General features: G+C 41.1%; 1 protein-coding gene across 1 annotated transcript in view; it reads left to right on the forward strand.

Moving 5' to 3' along the window:
* Nucleotides 1-20598, forward strand: part of F13A1 (coagulation factor XIII A chain) — a 178063-nt gene that overhangs the window by 132745 nt on the left and 24720 nt on the right. Inside the window, exons 10-11 of the mRNA XM_033935263.1 lie at nt 524-612; nt 16810-16963. Coding sequence (XP_033791154.1) covers nt 524-612; nt 16810-16963 — 243 coding nt within the window. The remainder of the gene's footprint in view (nt 1-523; nt 613-16809; nt 16964-20598) is intronic.

Here is a 20598-nt window from a genome sequence, read left to right on the forward strand (position 1 = left end):
GACTAATTCAGGCTAAGGTGTTTATATGCATTAATACCGTCTCAGAGTACATTAAAAAGAATTTTACATGTAAACCGAGTCATGCTGATGGTAATGCAGAACACTCGTGTGGATTTCTGTATTCTCATTTTAATGATCATTAGTATGCATAATCAGGCAAATCTGAGCGTTCAAAATAACACAGACCACTTTGATGTACATATCTGCCTTTATCCAGTCATATGCTTGTAATTACAACAGCACCTCTAGAGATGTAGTTACAAATTTTTTCCTGTGCTGAGTCATTCATTAACTTTTGTATTCACCAACTCAGGTTTGATGAATACAACTTTGCAATGCATTTGCTAAAATAATAGAACAATTCACAGTTAGGTAACTAGGCCTCATAGTTAGATAATAAGAAAACTGAAGAGAATGTCAGAAACTCGTGCATTTAATTGGAGTCTTTTGAACCAGACTGAATGATTCAATAGTAATTTTACTGAATTGTGTACAATATTTTTATTGCCTTTTTCCCTTTCAGGTATGTTTAGATGTGGCCCTGCTTCTGTGCTTGCCATCAAACATGGTCATGCCTGCTTTCAGTTTGATACTCCATTTGTGTTTGCCGAGGTATGCTTCCTATAATTATATTTTATACATTTTTTATTAATTGAAAAGCTTTTGATTGAGGTATACAACAGCAGTAGTACACATAAACAGTATCAACAAAAAGCACTGCGTATAGAATTATACTATTGCGTAAAACCAGCCATAAACACAAGAATAAACTGATTTTGTTTATACCAGCTCATCACAGTTACATTCCCCTATCCCTCGACTCAGAAACTATCCACCCCTCTCCCAACCCCCAACACATCCCCATAGGTGGAAAAAAAACCCCACACACCAAAAACCAGAACAGAACTTCCCCAACCCCATCTCCCCACTCCCCCTCCATCTAAGTTACCCAGGCAAAACCCTCAAACGAAAGTTCTTCCAAATGCAAATGTAAAAGTGGTACATAGGGAGTGTAGTGCTTGCAGACCCATAAATATAAAGAACAAAGTTTCCCTTTGAAAATTTCACAGGCTGCAATGTCCAGGGGGAGCCACTGATCCTGGCATTTCTCTCTCACAACAGTGCTTGATCCTTGATACCCATGACCACCACTGACGTGGCGTACTTCAAAACTATTCCTGGTGAAAGTTTTGTTAATAGTTTCATAAATGATATTGCAGTGTTTAGCTCTGTAAAGATCAAAATGCAGAAAAAAATAGCTTGAAGAGTCATGCATTTGAGATACAGAAATCCAAAGAAGCAATCCATAATAAGCTGCAAAACCTGAGGGAGTGGTACAGTGTAGGGGGTAAAGTACTTTTGTGCACAAAAGAAGAGTGCTTAGGTGTGATCATATGTGATGATCTTAAGATGGCCAAACAGGTAGCAAAAGCTAGAAGGATGCTTAGGTTCATAGGGAGAGGAATGGCCAGCAGGAAAAAGAAGGTGATAGTGCCTCTGTTTAAGACTCTGGTGAGCCTCTGGAGACCACACCTTCAAAAAGATATAAACAGAATGGAGTTGAGCCAAAGGACAAATACTAAAATGGTCAGTGATCTTCATCATAAAGTATATGAGGCCAGACTTAAAGATTTCAATATGTCAATTTAAATAAAATATTTATGGGGGAAAAAAAATCTCATTATGTATTGTAGACTCCTGGAGGCTGTTATAAGGGAAAGCACCCTTCAGGGATTCAAGACAAGGTTGGATAAGTTCCTATTGGAACATATGCAAGTAAGTCTAGACTCAAATAGGGCACTGGTCTTTGACCTAAGGGCCGCCGCGTGAGCAGACTGCTGGGCACGATGGACCATTGATCTGACCCAGCAGCGGCAAATCTTATGTTCTTATGCACTTTGGAAGAAATGTGGGAGAGGGGAGATATGATAGAGATATTTCAATACCTATGTAGCATAAATGCACACGAGGCAAATCGCTTTCAATTGAAAAGAAACTAGGGAATGAGGAGGCATAAGATGAAGATGAAAAGGGATAGACTCAGAAATAACCTGAGGAAATACTTTTTCAGAGAAAGGGTGGTGAATTCATGGAAAGGCCTCCGAGAGGAAGTGGTGGAGACGAAAACTGAATCTGAATTCAAGAAAGCTTAGAACAAGTGCATTTGAGATATTTAATAAATAGTGTTTAAAAAAATAAGTATGGAGACTTTCTGAAGAGTCCTCATTAAAAAGGAAGAACAACAACTGGAGCAGTTACTGTTTTCTCTGTGGAAACTGTTTCTTCTTCTCTTTGTCCATTAAGAGAAAAAAAAAAAAAAGACCTGCAAATTATGATCAGTTCTGAATATATTATAACACTGTCTTGATATATCTCAGTCCACAGGTTTATTCACAATATAGAATCTCAGTTAAAATTCACACATATATACATTTAAATAAAACCAAAATGTGTCAGGCATGTAAAGTCCTTTGTAAGAGAGCATATAACGGACCCCAACACGGTCCGTGTTTTGGCCACAGGGGCCTTCCTCAGGGATGTAAAAGTATCCCAGTAGAGGGCGCCAAATGACAAAAAGAGCCAAACTGAGTTAACTTGCAGAAAAACACACTAGGGTGCCTGTCCCCTGATGCAATATCAAAAGTATAATCACAATTCAAAGAAAAACGCTGCGATAGCCCATGTTTGGCCATTTGTCCTATTGAACTTGTGCTTTTCAGTATCATCAGTCCAAACAAAAACCCACCTTATGATGAACAAGAAGACAAATACAGGAAATCACCAGTAATAGTTCATTAAATATTGTATAAAGTGCAGGAAGGACTTGAGTAAGGACTCTCGAGTCAGAGAGCTATACATATGAAACGCCTCTAATTTGAGGATTTTTCAACAAGTTCTTCTTATATCATAAAACCTTTAACGTGCTCAAAATTACCATGTCTAAATCCACAACATTAATATGCTTCCAAATGTCCTGTATTAAGCCTTCAAAAAGTATGATTTCATCGTATTCCCTCGCGCAAGTACCATATCAAATATCACAAAGGGACAGATATAAACGGCACCTAAGTGCGCCTACATTGTGTATAAGAACATAAGAATATCCTTACTGGGTCAGACCCATGGTCCATCAAGCCCAGTAGCCCGTTCTCATGGTGGCCAATCCAGGTCACTAGTACCTGGCCAAAACCCAAGGTGTAACAATATTCCATGCTATCAATACAGGGCAAGCAGTGGGTTCCCCTATGTCTTTCTCAATAACAGACTAAGGACCTTTCCTCCAGGAACTTGTCCAAAACCTTTCTTAAAACCAGCTACACTATGCGCTCTTACCACATCCTCTGTCAACACGTTCCAGAGCTTAACTATTCTCTGAGTAAGTGGCGTACTAAAGGGGGGCGGTCCGCCCCGGGTGCAAGCCCTGAGGGGGTGCTCCGGCATCCGTACACCCCCCCCCCCCCGACATCTGGTTCTTCCCCTCTGGCCTCCCCGCACCATTTAGAGTAGAAGCAGCCTGCAGCAAGATTGCGATGTCAGCGATCTTGCGCTGCTTCGTGCTGTCCTCCGCCGTGGTCCCACCCCCTCCGCTGATGTCAGAGGAGAGGGGCGGGTCTGCGGCGGAGGACAGCACAAGCAGCTCAAGATCGCCGACATCGCGATCTTGCTGCAGGCTGCTTCCCTATTCTAAATGGTGCAGGGAGGCCAGAGGGGAATAACCGGATGTCGGGGTGGGGGGTGGGAGGGGGGCGAGTGGTCCTTCGGGGTGGGGCAGGCAGGCTGCCCTTCAGGGGGAGATGCAGGCCTTAAAGGGGGGGAACAAGCCTTCATGGGGGGAGACAGGCTTTCGGAGGAGGGGACAGGCAGGCAGGCCTTTAAGGGGGGGGACAAGCCTACAAGGGGGTGGGACAGGCCTTCAAGGGGGCACAGGCCTTCAAGGGGGTGCAGGCCTTCGGGGGGATGCAGGACTTCAAGGGGGGTGCAGGCCTTCAAGGGGGGTGCAAGCCTTCAGGGGGAGATGCAGGCCTTAAAGGGGGGGACAAGCCTTTATGGGGGAAGACAGGCTTTCGTGGGGGGACAGGCAGGCAGACCTTTAAGGGGGGGGGACAGGCCTACAAGGGGGTGGTACAGGCCTTCAAGGGGGGACAGGTCTTTAAAGGGGGGGACAGGCCTATAAGGGGGTGGGACAGGCCTTCAAGGGGGGACAGGCCTTCAGGGGTGAGATGCAGACCTTTAAGAGGGGAGACAGGCCTTTGGGGGGGACCCTGGTGTAGAAGTACACAGAGGGAAGGGGTGTTCAAAGAGACGTGCATATGCCAGACTTTGGGGGGGAAGAAATAATGGGTCTGAAAATAGAGGAGAGGGAGAGAGATGATGGACCATGGGATTTAGGGAGGGAAGGAACAGAAAGGGAGAGAAATTGGACACAAGGAATGGTGTGGAGGAGGGATAGAGATACTGGATAGGAGGGTAATTGGGAAAAGAAAGGGAGAGATGGTGGGCCCTGGGGTGGTGGGGAAGGAGGGAGAGATGCTGGATGAAAGGGTAGTTAAGAAAAGGTGGATCTGTGGGGGGAGATGAAAAAAAGGAAAGATACCAGACTTCCTGGGAAGGGAAGGGAAATGGAAAGGGAGGACAGAGATGGCAGATGGATGGTTAGCATGAAGAAAGAAGGAGACCCTGGCAAGCAAGTTATCAGAAGACAACCAGAGCCTAGGACCAACAAGATTTGAAAAATAACCAGACAACAAAAGGTAGAAAAATTAATTTTATTTTCTGTTTTGTGATTACAATATGTCAGATTTGAAATGTGTATCTGCCAGAGCTGGTGTTAGACCGAAAACTTGAGCTAGGATTTAACAGAGAGAGGAAAAGTCCTTTTTGTTTCTTTATTTTATTTACACCACAGCGCCAGTGTGGTTAGGAGAAGCCAAAGGGGGTGAAAAAGCTATAAAACCCATCAGGATTTTTGAAAAAAATCATCCAACTGGGCAGGAAAATCGAATCGAAAAACCAATTAAATAGGCTGAATCGAAATTTTTCTTCCTAAATCGGGCAGTTTGCGCTACTGTCTCGACTTTAGGACCTGGGATTGGGGAGAGATGGCATCCTCAGTACTTTATAATGCAAGTGAAACGAGGATTTGGTCAGACTTTTGAAGGGTCTGCAGAAGAAAAATATTGTATAGGCCGGGGACATGAGACAGCAGGAAATGGGAACTTTTCTTCTTTCTATTTTTGTGAATGGAAAGGCTGAGGATGTCAGAGAGTTCAGTTAAAATATGTGCTTTATAAAAAAATATAATAATGTGTTTTATAAAGTTTATAAGCATTGCTGGCCTACCCGGTGAGGTGTTCCTAGTGTGGTGGTGGTGGCAGTATGTCAATGTGTTGAGAGGAAGAGGTGGTCTGGGAAATTCTCCTGAGCAAACTCCGGGCCCATTTCCACCCCCCAGTTAGTCCATTCCACTCAACTGGTTCACACACTGAGTGGGTCTTTGGGTATTGTGCCTAGGTAGTTGTTTTGGGATCTCTTCCAGTGGTTTGTCAGTATCTCCTTGTGGTCCAAGGAAGAAAACTTTGTTAACCTTAGCACTGACCTTTTGTAACAGTGCTGCTTGTGTGGCATTAGGCTATGTAGTGATCGAAAGAAAAAAACAGACCTTTGCACATTTTTGCACTATAGGTGGGTGTATGAGGAGATTCACATTTCCTGCACAGCTAAGTCCGTGTGAAGTTCCCTTGTGCTGTATTTGACATCTAGCAAGGTCTCTGTTTGGAAGGAAAGATCTAAGCTTAGAAATGAAGAGGCCAGAAGTTATGGTAAAAGCAGATAGCTTAGCTGGCTTTAAGAAAGATTTGGACAAATTCCTGGAGGAAAAGTCCATAGTCTGTTATTAAGACATGGGGAAGTGTCTGCTTGCCCTGGATCGGTAGCATGGAATGTTGCTACTCTTTGGGTTTTGACCAGGTACTAGTGACCTGGATTGGCTACCATGAGAATGGGCTACTGGGCATGATGGACCATTGGTCTGACCCAGTTAGGCTATTCTTATGTTATGTTCTCATCTGTAGGGGCCTTTGTTTTCACTTCTTATTTTAATGTATTTTTTTTCTGAGAACTTATCAGTGTTTTTTATAATGGGAACAAAAATGGAAGAGAATTAATGTATGGAATGGGGGGGTAATTAATTTCTTCAGCTAAATAATTAAATCCAACTCAACCAGACATAGGAGAACTCGCACACCATTAACACACCCTCCAACTAAAAACGTCAAAAGAAAAAAACTGTTCGACAACCTCCTAGCCATTTAAGCTGCAACCCCCGACTCTACAACCTATTGACCTTGACCACAGACTACAAAACCTTCAAAAAATAAATAAAAACCCTTCTATTCAAAAAACACATAAAACCAAACTAACACAATCAGAACTGTCCCAAGCATCACCTGCAACTACTCCATATGTACTTCTCATGTCATGACAATTCAGACATAATTTATGTTATGTTTGGAATAATGGTTACATATATGAGGTTCAATAAAAGAATATTTTCACTCCCTGTTTCTATTCTGACCATTTATACCGTTTCATGGTTATTACAAAAAATATTTTTTACATGGGGGGTGGGTGGGGGGGGTGTCAAAAAATGATGGGCCCCGGGTGCAACATACCCTAGGTACGCCACTGCTCTGAGTGAAAAAAAAAATTCCTCCTATTGGTTTTAAAAGTATTTCCCTGTAACTTCGAGTATCCCCTAGTCTTTGTCATTTTTGACGGAGTGAAAAATCGATCCACTTGTACCCGTTCTACTCCACTCAGGATTTTGTAGACTTCAATCATATCTCCCCTCAGCCGTCTCTTTTCCCAGCTGAAGAGCCCTAACCGTTTTAGTCTTTCCTCATACGAGAGGAGTTCCATCTCCTTTACCATCTTGGTCGCTCTTCTTTGATCCTTTTCTAGCACCACTGTATCTTTCTTGAGATAAGGAGACCAGAATTGAATGCAGTACTCCAGATGAGGTCGCACCATGGAGCAATACAGGGGCATTATCACATTCTTAGTCTTGTTAACCATCCCTTTTTTAATAATTCCCAGCATCATGTTTGATTTTTTGGCCACCACCGCACATTGGGCGGAAGGTTTCATCATATTGTCTACAATGATGCCCAGATCCTTTTCTTGGGAGCTAACCCCCAAGGTGGACTCTAGCATCCGGTAACTGTGATTCAGGTTATTCTTCCCAATGTGCATCACTTTGCATTTGTCCACATTAAATTTCATCTGCTATTTGGACGCCCAGTCTTCCAATTTCCTAAGGACTGCCTGCAATTTTTCACAATCCGCACACAGTTGTCAATCAGCTACTAGGTGCCACTTATAGAATCATGCCCTCGATGGAGACTTCCCCAAGTTTGTTGGTTGGGCTGAGAACCTTTCAGTGGACCCTCATATATATAGGGGAGGTATAAAAATCTACAATCCAAACAAAAACCCATCCTATAATGAACAAGAAAAACAAATGCAGTATCTGATAGACACCAGAACCATAAGCAACACCACTAGTGGTTTGTGTCCATCCTTGACCAGCAGTCCAGTCTCACATAGAAATTTCATCAGCTCCAGATGCAGGCAGTGTGCTGAAACACATTGGGCCTTTGAGCCAGTTGTGCGTTCTTACTGGGTTTTAGTCTATGGCAGGGGTAGGCAATTCCGGTCCTCGAGAGCTGGAGCCAGGTCAGGTTTTCAGGATATCCACAATAAATATGCATGAGATAGATTTGCATCTCAAGGAGGCAGTGCATGCAAATCCGTCTCATTATGGCTATCCTGAAAACCTGACCTGGCTCCGGCTCTCGAGGACCGGAATTGCCTACCCCTGGTCTATGGACTTGCACCTCTGTTAGTTGTTGCATTCTGTGGTTGTTGAATAAACTCAATTCTGATAGGCTGCTACTTGGTCACTACTCATTTTTGGTTTAGTTCAGAGATAATCACCAAACTGGTATGGAGGGCAGCAGGTGGCATGGTGAATTTTCACTTCAGAAAGAAGAATAGAGCTGCAGAAACGAATTAATCTTCACTAAAGATCTGTATTTTGCTTAGTCCAACACTGAAAACAAAGGGGCTGCTGAAAACAAAGTTGGGGCTATACATTTAGTCCAGTGATTTTCCACTTTGTTTTTGTTCTGTCGGAAAAATATGGAATGAAAAAAGTGGAAAATCACTGGACTAAGTATATAGCTATCGATGGAGACTGCCCCAAATTTATTGGTTGGGTTGAGAACTTTTCAATGGCCCCTCATACATTTTTTGGCTTTCTATTCTTGTTTCTTTAAAAAAATTCTCAGGCTAGGGTCCAAAAGATCACATCAACTGCCTTTCTGTTTGAGAGGGGAAAGATCAGCATAAATTGTTAATGGACCCCTATATAGATCAAGGATGGAATCTAATTAGAGCAAACCTTAAATAACCTCATAGCTGATTTGAGCTTTGATGCTAACTTCAGAGGTTGGGAAGTACTGTAAGACCAGAGCTGAGCAGACTTCTAAGTGTGGGCCCTGTAAATGGCAAAAGCAGAACAGGATCAAGGCTGGAGTATAAGCTTCGACGGCAACTCCAGTAGTTGAGAAATAGGGCCGGCGCCAGGCAGACTTCTACAGTCTATGTCCCGAAATTGTCAGAGAGAGACAGAGATTTTGGCATGCTAGTGCTCAATCATGAAGAAGTGGAACCTGCACAGAGTGCCAGACTGGATAATAATAATAACAATTTTATTTTTATATACCGTCTAACCAAAAATGGTTCTAGGCAGTTTACAACAACTAAGCACAAGTCATACATTGAAGAGTACAATTTAAAAGGAAAAAACGATTCAAAACAAAATACAATAAATAAGAATTGGTCATACAGTAGAAAATATGATTTAAAAGAAAAATGCAATTTAAAATAATGGTTCTAAGCGGATTACAACAAATAAGAACCGACTATACAGAAAAATACAATTTAAAGAAGATACATTGCATGACGGAAGCTTGGAATTATTAAATGAAACAACCAGTTAGGATACAAATTTTTCAAACAGTTGGGTCTTCAATAGTTTTCTAAAATCAAGATAAGAAGAGGATCCTAGCATAATTTTACCAAACCAACCATTCAGTTTGGCAGCTTGAAAAGAGAGAGTTCTCTCCAGAAATCTTTTGTAACAACATAATTTAGCGGAAGGAAATGTAAACCATACAGATCTTTTATCTGCTGAAATTTACTATGTTACATGTGCTGCCAGAGTCAGAGTGAAGCTTATCCAGATTTATTACTTTGTACTGTTAAATTAATGAGTTTCTGTTGGACCTCATGATATGGGGATCTTTAGCCTAGAGACTACTTAGCCTTCTGGTGCTTGATTGAAGACCCTGGGGTGGGGGGGGGGGAGGCAATATGAAGGCCCAGAAGACCAGATGGAGAGCCATGAGCAACATAGATCACAAAAGTAACCCCAATTTAAGCACAAAGGATACTTCAAAAAGCTAAGAAACTGCTTCTTAAAGAGACAGGTGGGGAGAAGAAGAAACTCTCAAAATATCTATGAATAAACATGTTTAATGTTTAAATTTATAGTACGGGGTCCTCAGTGTGAGGTAGTAAGCTCCAAGGAGCAGATTACAAAGAACCCGCTCACCTGCTTAATGCCAAAGGCAGAAATCCCCTGGGTTCCTGCCGCACACCATCATAGGCACCCCGAATGTGTGCTAATTTAGTGACCTTAAAGGTACATTAACATGATTAAGGGCTCCTTTAACTAAGCCGCGTTAGGGCTTTAGCGCGCGGAATAGCGCGTGCTAAATTGCCGCCCATGCTAGACCTTAACGCCAGCATTGAGCTGGCGTTAGTTCTAGCCGTGTAGCGTGGGTTTAGCATGAGTTAATTGTATCTTCCACTGTTAATATAGGCACCACGTTCCTAGGGCTGTAGCATAAATAGACAAAGTTCATACAAATGTCCACAGCTTTCTGACCAAGCCCGGTTTCAAGGCTGAGAAGGCCCTTTCTCAGGGACCAGCAACTGCAGCTCCAAGCCACAAACGCCAAGGTCCAAAAGCTGCAACATAGAAACATAACACAAAATAGCAAAATCAATAAAACTAAATCCCTATGCAATGCTGTAAATCACATCCTTGACTTTCCCTTTAACGTTTTTCACAACTAAGAATCCTCTATGCTTATTCCACGACTTCTAGAATTCTTATACTGGGAGGCTGTCCCATGTAATTTTTTTTTTTATAGATCTTTATTAATTTTCAAAACTAATACAAAGTGCCATAAATTATACATACATTCATTACAAAATAAGCACTTAAATTCCTTCAATAAAAAAGAAGATAATAAACACCACTCCCATCCCATCCAACAATCTGATCAAAAAATGAACCAAAAAATATACCCCTCAACCACCCACCCCATCCTGGACATGTATAAAAATAAAGAAAAGATTTGAAAACCAAGAAACAATGTTGAATTAATAAAGGATGTCAACGGGCCCCAGATCAAATTAAATACTGTGCTATGCCCCAGTATATCTGCATTCATTTTTGTACCCTAAACATAAACTGGCCCACCAAAACGGAAAGTTGAGCCGATCACAATTCTTCCAATTGTGGGTTATCACCTGCATACCTATCCCTGTCATAATTAGGAAAAGCCTACCTTTGTAGCGATCCATAGGAGGCTTGACGTGCAGCAAAATTCCACATATACGTCAAAGGGATTGCTGATTCCAGTATAAAGTTAATCTGTCCCCATATTGACCTCCAAAAACTGAGTATCAAAGGACAATAGAACAACAGATGATCCAATGTCCCTATGTATCTTATCACCCAGTCTAGGAAGAAATACAATATTTTTTCATGTTCTCCCCTATGAGCTTTATATCATGTCCTCTTCTAGAATTTCCTTTTCACTGAAAAAAATGGGCTGCATTTTCATTATTTATAACTCTTCAACATCCTTAAATGTCTCATTCATCTCCTCCATTTCTTTCCTCTCTCCTGGGGGTATACACATTTAGTTCCTCAGGTCTCAGCTTCCGTGAACTTAAATTTGCTAATTTGTGACAGATAACACGAAAAATAATTTTAGCTGTAGCTATTTGATGTGTGGTAGTTGCTGATAGAATGATAAATTCAGTGCTTATTCACTCCAGTTTATACACATAACTACATTATCAACACTCTGTCAGGGAATTACAGTCCTTAACCTAAAACAGCTGGCTTACCAAAATAGCAACGTTTTTTAGCAATGTGGTAAGTGATATTTGAAGTCTAAAAGAGCTAGTATTAACGGTACTGTTATCAAGAAATAGTTTCCAATTTGGGGAAAATGGATATAAAGTATGAGGCAGCTTTACAAGAAGGAAATGTGCAAGGCCTGTACTATATGAAATAAAACATACAACTTCCCTGTCAACACTGAAACAAAAGGAGGATTTATCCAGGTAGGAATGGCTGGATAAATACCATCAGTTGTATTATCCTGATAATACTGTCGAGACCAACTGTCTCAGTACAGTACAAGTCCAAAAACCTAGACTGCTCAAGGATTCAGTCAATCTGTATTTTTGGATTTTCCAGATTCTCAGGCAGTATTAATAAAAAGAAACAAACAAGCCAATTGTGTTGATATATTCATTAACAAATACAAAAATGCTTATCAAAATGGGCATATTTACAGAAAAACATACAAAGAAACTTAAATATGATGTCTCAATGAATTAGACCAGTGTTTCTCAACTTCTTCAAGCCAAGTACCCCCTAAGTCTAACAAATATCAGCCGAGTACCCCGTCTAAGCTCTGCCCCAGACCCACCCAAGCTCTGCCCCAGGCCTGCCCAATCTCCGCCCCTGACCCACCCCCATAAAAATAGAATAACTGTAATGCAATATTTTCAATTCATTTTTCATATACACACAATATAATCTTATTAATACTGTGGCAGGGGCGCTTGGGCTAGGCCGGTGTGACCTACCCGGGGCCCCGTGCTACAAGGAATACAGATTATTTGTGACCCGGATCCTGCCAGTGGCTCCCAGGCCCACTGGTGTACTCCAACCAAGCTTTTCCACTTAGCACCAGAAAGAAATAAGCCACACTGAGTTTTCCCAAAACACAGCCAGTGCTGGATTTAATTGATAATGATAATTGTATTCATAGTCAGGTCAGATGGCATAATTGAGCAATTGAACAAAACAGTTGATGCCTCCGGGTTAAATCTAGTCCTTAAACTTGTGTAAACAAAACCCCAATATTTAAAGCTGTGGCACTTTTTATAACTTTTTTTTTTTTGTAATGTAATGTAATTTATTTCTTATATACCGCTACATCCGTTAGGTTCTAAGCGGTTTACAGAAAATATACATTAAGATTAGAAATAAGAAAGGTACTTGAAAAATTCCCTTACTGTCCCAAAGGCTCACAATCTAACTAAAGTACCTGGAGGGTAATAGAGAAGTGAAAAGTAGAGTTAGAGGAAAAATACAAATACTTCACCAAATTAGAACAAGAACAAAAATAACTTTCAACTTCAAAACTTCGTTTGTCCTTAGAGCTGTGCTGGAAGAGCAGCCCCACCCTAGTTCAACTGGCCAGGCTGTTTCTCCCAGAAGAAAACGTTAGGCTGAGTTAATAAACTTTCCCTCCAATCCTGGAGGTCTCAGGGCTACAGTCTTTTCTAAACAATTCATCAGGCAATATTGAGGTAAACAGTTCTCAACCTTAGAAAACAAATAGCAAAAGAAAAAGACTTTTTTCTTTCCCCAGAGCCCTCCCCAGGGGGTCTCCTTTTCCACAGGGCTCTTAGTTTAAAAAGTCCAGTCTGGGTTTTGTAACCCCTTTTTAGGTCATACACTTTCCCCGCAGAGGAAACATAGAAAGAAACAAAAGGCAAAAATATAACCTTGAATGCCAGAACTCTCCCACCTGTAGTGCAAGCTACATTTCCATGGGATCCTCAGCTGCCAGCTCTGAAGGTGAGCTGCTATCCCACTGCATGGAATCCTCTATGGGAATTTCTTCCTCAGGGCTCCCAGCCTCTGAGCTAGCCTCTTCCATTTCCCAGTCTCCCAGCTGGGGGGTACTTGGAAAGCATGAGGACTATTTTCCTCCTTGCCTCGTTGGCTTGGCTTTTCTTTCAGATGTTCCCCCTTGGCTCCCCTCTCACAGTTCTCCTTATCGGGATTCAAAAGGCTTGCCTTAACATGCCCCATCCCCTTTGCTAACACAGGAGAATTCTTAAAGGCACCATCCCTCTCAAACAAGAGTTCCTCCCTGCTCTTTCTTCCTGGCACAGGGAAAACTAGAGGCTCTTGGGATGTGTAGTTTTCTGTACAGCAGGTTTCTGGTTTAAAGCTAGGTTTGATGGAGGGACTAGGGACTTACCGGGTGCTTGGCACAGGATCTCTATCACTCTGCCCAGGCTCCCTGCCACAATACATACAGTAATGATAACCGCAAAATTTAAAAAAAAAACCACAAAGCACTCTACACAGAGAAAATGTTCATTATCATTTATATTCGTTTTCTTTTCAAAGAGGTCAAGGCAGATGACTTTAAAATATGCAAGGTCACCTCAGTAACAACTATAGAAAAATAGACAAATATAGTGCAAAATATAGATAGCAAATATAAATTCTCAGAACTGACACGTTTTGATCACTAAATTGAAAATAAAATCATATTTCCTACCTTTGTTGTCTGATGATTTCATGAGTATCTGGTTGCACTTCCTTCTGACTGTACATCCAATATTTCTTTCTTTCTGCCTCCTGCACACTTCCTCTCCTACGGACCTCATTCCCTTCCCCAACCAACATCTCTCTCTGTCCCTCCATGAGTCCAACTTTTCTTCCTCTCTCCTCCACCCTCATTGGCAACATGTCTCCCTCTCTCTCTCTCTCACTGTCCATCTGTCTTTCTCTCATTTCCTCCCTTGCTGCAAAGGGAGTGGGGAAAGAGAGAGAAAAAGAGAGACCCATGGTACATCTCTCCCACCCCCTCTACTGGTTAATGTATTTGTTTTTAAAAAAGATTTGGACAAGTTCCGGAGGGAAAAGTCCATAGTCTGCTGTTGAGACAGACATAGGCCGTGTTTCTTATGTTGTAACCAACCGGCTCAGGACAAGGGACCCTGAGCGGCTGGGACAAGGGAGTTGTGCTCTTGTGAGCCGCAGTGGGCTGCACAAGGAAAATTAGTGGAAGAAAAATACTGCCACACCAGGGAAGTGTAGTTGCTTAAATCAAACTCAGGATTTATTCTTTCATTGGTATTAAACATAAAGCTTTGTCAGGATGTTTCTGAGTTTAGCAAATAGTCCCAAAACAACAGTAAAAAGAAAACCACAAAACAGCAAACTGTCCCAAAGTGGAAATGTTCAAAAGTTCAAGTCTTTCCAAAGCTCAGGCTATTGGCTTCAGCCCATACTTATTTCCATGCAATGAAAAAACAAAAACATTCCAAACACCAACAATCTTTAAACTTGACTATTGCAGCACTAGTCAGAGCTACTGCTGTGACTACCCCAGCAGCTTGAATACTGGGCAGGCAGTGCACTTCACGTGGTGATATACTGCCAAAAAGGCCCACAATCCCACCACTAAATTACGTGAGGCAAACCCCACTACCTGGGCTGGATAAAGTCCTTTTTCTCTTGAAAGAGAAACAAAAAAAAAAACCACCTTCACATAAGTCTTTTAAATCTTCTGGAGCTCTGAGTTTCTAAAGCTCCTACAGGGCATAACATAACCTTGGAAGGCCTTCATACACTAAGGTCACAGCTACTCACTTTTATTCCCCGAACGGCCTGCCTTCCATGAAGCAAACTTCCATTGGAAGAATCTCACTCACTGGAGCAGCAGATGGATCCAGGTCAATTTCCATGGCTTGGGGTTCTTCATTCTCCTTGATAGATGATTCTTCTCCGGCTTCCACCAGCTCCATACATTCTAGTGGTGAACCACTATCAGGATCTCCCAGCCCTGAACTCTGCTGCCTGTCCTGTGCCTCTCCTCCTCTTAACTGACTCTTCAGGAGCATTCCTCTCTGAGCAACTAGTTTGCAGCCCCGCCCCCAACCCTCAGGTGGAAAGGATTTCCTATCAGCAACCTTAGAGGTGAGAGGGGGATGGGCGCTCTGCACTCGTGCTCTCTGCCTCCCTCTAGAGTCTAAGGAAGAAACAGCATCAGGAGTATCAATAAGAGATTTACTGGAATCAATGGGAGAAGGGTTTGCCTTTAAACTAGACTCAGTTCTAGGGACACGCCTAGCAGGCATAGGCTGCGTACCACAATGTTCATGCAAATGCCAGCGGCCAAATTAAACCTGGATATGCAGTACTGGCTGGTATCTGAACCCTGATGCTAAACATCAGTGTATTAAAATCCCATGGTAGTCAGTGTTTGAAAAAAATACGAAGGATCAGATTCTGTATATGGCACCTACATTGGCACCACTTGGCACTCTAATCGAGGACATCTATTGATACCTAACTTCAGAATCCATGCTCAAATTTTTTTTAATTGGCGTGGTAATTGGCCACACCAGATTATAGCCAATAAAAAACAATTAAAAATAGCAATTAAGAGTTCAGTGCTGGACTTATAGGATGCCTAGCAGTACCTAAGTGGAGGCGCCCTCCGATGCGTAACGACACCTACCTGAAAAGTAGGTGTAGTTGACTTAGGCATCGCTAAGCGTCCAAGTTAGGCACCAGTACATTAGAACAAGAAAAACCTGGCCTAAGATACTGGCGTCTTCCTCCAGGTTGGCCAGCTACACCTAAGCACACCTAGGTGCAGCTAGATAGGATTCTATAAATTGACTACCACGCCGAGTGGCACCTACAATATAAATGCAGGAGACCAAATGTGTTCTTTCCTAAATGTTTCTTTTCTTTCTCTAAAGATTGTAGTTCATCCCCCTAGCCTTCTGTACTAGTTATGTATTAGAACGTATATAATTTGTATTCAATGTTTTGTTTTGTCCTCCCCTTTTAAAATGTTATACGCATTGAAATATGATATTGCGTAGATAACAAATCTTAATAAAACTTGAAACTTGAGACATGCTTGACGTCCCACTTTAAAGTCTGATCGGTCGTGTTACACCCTGAGGCAGCAGATTTGTGAAACGCTGGCCACCGTTGGTGTACCGATCAGCAGAAGATAAGTGGAAAAGTTTTTCTTCTATCTTTTGTTTTCACTAGCAAAGCACAGCATAAAGCTTTTATCTTCACTGAAGGTTTTTTTTGCCGATGAGGTGACCGCTCAACCACTTTTAGCAAACCACTTCGGTGGATGTGGGAGGGCCTTTCCTTCATTTTGAATCAGTTTAATAGCCTATGCTGTTCTCACATTATATCATTGGACATTCCAGCATTAATTGAAATTGAAAGTGTTAATTATTATACCTACAATATAAGTGCCATTAGGTGCCATTTATGGAATCCGGTCCTGACTGCTGGGGATTGAATATTAGGGAGAATATTTTTTCTATCAACTTTAAACACGGGCTGCTTCTTTTGCTTTCATATTTATACAACACTGTTCCTCTGATTGCATTTCAGGAATTTTGCTGCCTTTTTCATAGCCCAGTCAGAGTTGCACTTGTAAAAGCAAGAAATAGATAGATAGATAGATAGATAGATAGATAGATAGATAGATAGATAGATAGATAGATATAGATTGATTGATTGATACTTTTTTTCCCCCCATTTTACCTTAGTCTTGTGTTGTATTCAGGGATTTTTCCTTTAATTTTTTTAAGGTTAACTGTGATGTTGTTTACCATAAAGTATTGAAGGATGGAACTAAGGAGGTTGAATATGTTGACAAAACCCATGTTGGAAAAAAAATTATTACTAAGGAAATTGGCGGCAAAGGCATCCAGGACATTACTGACCAGTACAAGTTCTCAGAAGGTAATATTGTATGCTATGGAGGTAAATTTAGAAGGTATGTAAAAACTGATTTACACATGTAAATAGGAATACATAGATAAGTCACAACTTTCAAACAGGCGTGAACAGATTTGTGTTCCAGGTGTGGTGTATTCTGCATTTTGCATTGACAAGTATACTTTAAAAAAAGTTCCCCTTTGGGATTTACAAGTCACATATAAGCCTCAGTAAATGCATGTTTTGACCTAGGTCTTGGAAAAGTGATTGAGGGGAGAAGTGTAAATACAACTCTGGAAGTCAAAATCACCTCACAATGAAAAATAAATAAATAAATAAATAAAAATGCATGTTTCGGAGCCTGGCTCTAATTAGATCTCCTCAGAAGTGCAGTTTTACAAAACATATATGTAAGTGGTGACACATTTATGTGTACATAGCAAATTGTCACAGACATGACACTCATTTTTTGACTTTGAACTTTCTAAAGTGGCTTCTCATGTGGCTGCTGCCAAATAGACACACATTTTCTATGATGCTGTACATATTTTATAAAAGACTCTGTTTTCAGGAAGCCTTTTATAAAATACTGTCCCAGTTTTGCATGCACAGAATTAACCCCCCCCCTTTACTAAACTACGATAGTGGTTATTAAGAGCCGCGTTGAATGTTCCGCGCTGTTTCCGACGCTCATAGAGTTCCTATGAGCGTCAGGAGCGGCGCGGAGCATTCTGCGCATCTCCCTATACTAATAACCGCTATTGTAGTTTAGTAAAAGGGGAGGTAAATCTCTGCTCTCCAATTTAAATAGCCCACACAAATTTAAACTGTATATATGACAAAATGAAGTATGAATCCAAGTGTGTTTTTCTTCAGGGGCACCCAAAAAATTTAGGTAAAGGAAGGGGACTTACGCTTTGATTGGAGTATTAAAAGGACTGCACTGAAGACCCAGGACATGCAAATTTATCTCATGCATATTCATTGTGAATATTCTAAAAACCCATTTGACTGCAAGGTCCCCAGGATATGTTTTGGGAAGCCCAACTATACAAAGCATTAGAAATGTTATTACCAGCAGGGTATACTACAGAATAGGACAGAGTATTGGATTTGAGAATACCATGGAAGTGTTACACTTGAATAGGGTTACCACATTTGTGAAGACAAAAAAGAGGACATATGACCCCATCTGCTGTACTCTTTTAGTGCTTCTCTCTCTCTCCTTCCAACCTCTCTCTCCTGTGGTTCTTTCTTTCTTTCTTTCTTTCTCTCTCTCTCTCTCTCTTCTTCCAGATAAAGCCCTTTGAATAGTGACTCCTGAAATCCCAGAGACCATCTTCCTCACAATTTTTAATTTCTCAAATAAATCATCCAGTGCAGAGATTGAGGGGAATATGTGCCACATTAAGAGCTAATATGGGTAGGGTTACCAGATGTCCAGGACTGTCCGAATGGAATTCCAAAACATGGCAGTTTGTCCGGGTTTTGGAAGGTCCCGAGCTCAGAGTCGCATCTCCAAGCATGAGTGGATGTGACGCGATAATGTGTGTTTCTTTTTTTTATCAATGAAATGTGGAGCACTGAATATTTTTCAGGCAGATCATTATTGTGATAAATGAAGGATGGCAAGTGAGGGGAGATGGTGGATGGAAGGATGAGGACAGAAAATATAGACATACTGGATGGTAAAGGCAAAGAGAGATGCTGGATAAAAGGGTGGGGAGAGATAGCGGGGAGACACTGGTTGAAAGTCAGGAAAGGCGCAAGAGAGAGGGGCGACACACTGAATGGCATTGGGGAAAAGAGAAGAACATGTTTGGACAGGAGTTAGTGAAAGACTGGGGTAGAGGATAGAGTTAGTGAAGATAGAGTTAGTGAAGGGGGGTAGAGGATAGAGTTAGTGAAAGACTGGGGAATAAGAGGAAGGGAAATGAGAGGTGTAGTGTGAGAGAAAAGAGATAGAAAGCTATAGGTAGCTATAGAAAGCTATAGCTATAAAAAGAGGGAAATTGAAGACTATAAAGTAAGAATGAATGAAGAGGGAGAAAAATTAAAAATGCTGAGACAAAAAAACAAAACAATGTTAGAGATGGATGTAGTGGAGGAGATAAAGAAAACAGGAGGAGAAAGAAAAATGACAAATGGATATAAAACCCTGGCATGAGAGTTAAGAGAAGACAGAGGAAAGCAGAAACCAGAAATTGGGGACGAACATGATTAAAAAAATTAAACGGCTAGAAAACAAAGGTAGAAAACAAAATTATATTTTTATTTTTGAATAAAGTACAAAACTCACAACTGAAAGTCTGATATATCATGGGTGCAACACATGAAAGGAATCCGCCATTGTAGCTTGCTACGGCTCTGACTGCACACAGCAGGCAACCGCCTAGGCTGGGGCCAGGGGCGGGGCCACGTGTCCTATTTTTTGTCTTCACAAATATAGTATCCCTACCCAGGGCTGCAATTGAATATCGGTGCTTTCTGGTTCACATTTCTGCTGTGCCTCCTGTTTCTTTCCCATGCTCTGCCCTTTTCTCTAGGTCACTTCACTTTAGTTCTTCCACTATTTTTCTGTGCAGCATCTATCCACACATTGTATACTGAGTTCATTTTACTCCTGTGTACCTCTACGCTTTCAATGTAAACTAAACCAAGGAGGACTTAAAAGATGCACAAACTAAAAGACAAAGAATTTCTTTTATATATATATATATATATATATATATATATATATATATATATTTTATATATATATATATATATATATATCTTTAATATCTTTATTATTCTATAATGGCATTTACGTTCAATCAAAATTCTAATCTATGACAAATATATATATCACCCCCCATCTTCATATTCAAAAATTGCACTCAAATTAAAGATTAAAAATATTTTCCATCCCCACCCACCCTGGACGTGCATGATCAAGGGGCAAAACCAATAATCACTCTTTGCAATATTTTGTCAATGGCTCCCAAATATCCAGAAACTTCTTATAATTTCCTTGTTGTATAGCAATTATTTGTTCCATTTTAAAGACGTGACACAGAGACTCCCACCAAAAGGTATAGTTTAAACGATCCCAGTTTTTCTAATTCTTTAAAATAAGCTGTATGGCAACCCCTGTCATAATAAAGAGGAGTTTGTTATTGTGAGATGATATTTGACTTTTAGCTCTCATTAAAGTGCCAAATAGCACAGTGTCTGGAAAACCCAGAGCACTGAAATTGTGATGACTTGCTCTTCCCAGACAATAGGAGCACTGTTAATAAAATCTAATTGCTTATTACATGGCTTTTCCTCGTGTCTGTTATTTGAATTTACAGAACGGAGTCTCTAGCCCATCATGTGGGAGAGAGAATCTATTCTGGCAATTCTTTTGGCCTCAATGTTCAAGTCTTCCAGCCTGGCTTGGACCAATCATGTGGGATTTCTTAGAGAGAGGAAGAGATAATGGTTACTGCAGATGGGCAGACTGGATGGGCCATTTGGCCTTTATCTGCTATCATGTTTCTATGCATCCTCATCGTTTTTCCCTTCTGTGTCAAGTATGTCTGTCCATGATTTTTAATAATCCTTGCCACTGGGTTTTCCAGTACTCTGTTCACCTGATCCCAAATGGATCTCCAAAATTGAAGTATCAAAGGACA

Source organism: Geotrypetes seraphini, chromosome 2, assembly GCF_902459505.1.
Source record: "Geotrypetes seraphini chromosome 2, aGeoSer1.1, whole genome shotgun sequence".
Taxonomy (NCBI): domain Eukaryota; kingdom Metazoa; phylum Chordata; class Amphibia; order Gymnophiona; family Dermophiidae; genus Geotrypetes; species Geotrypetes seraphini.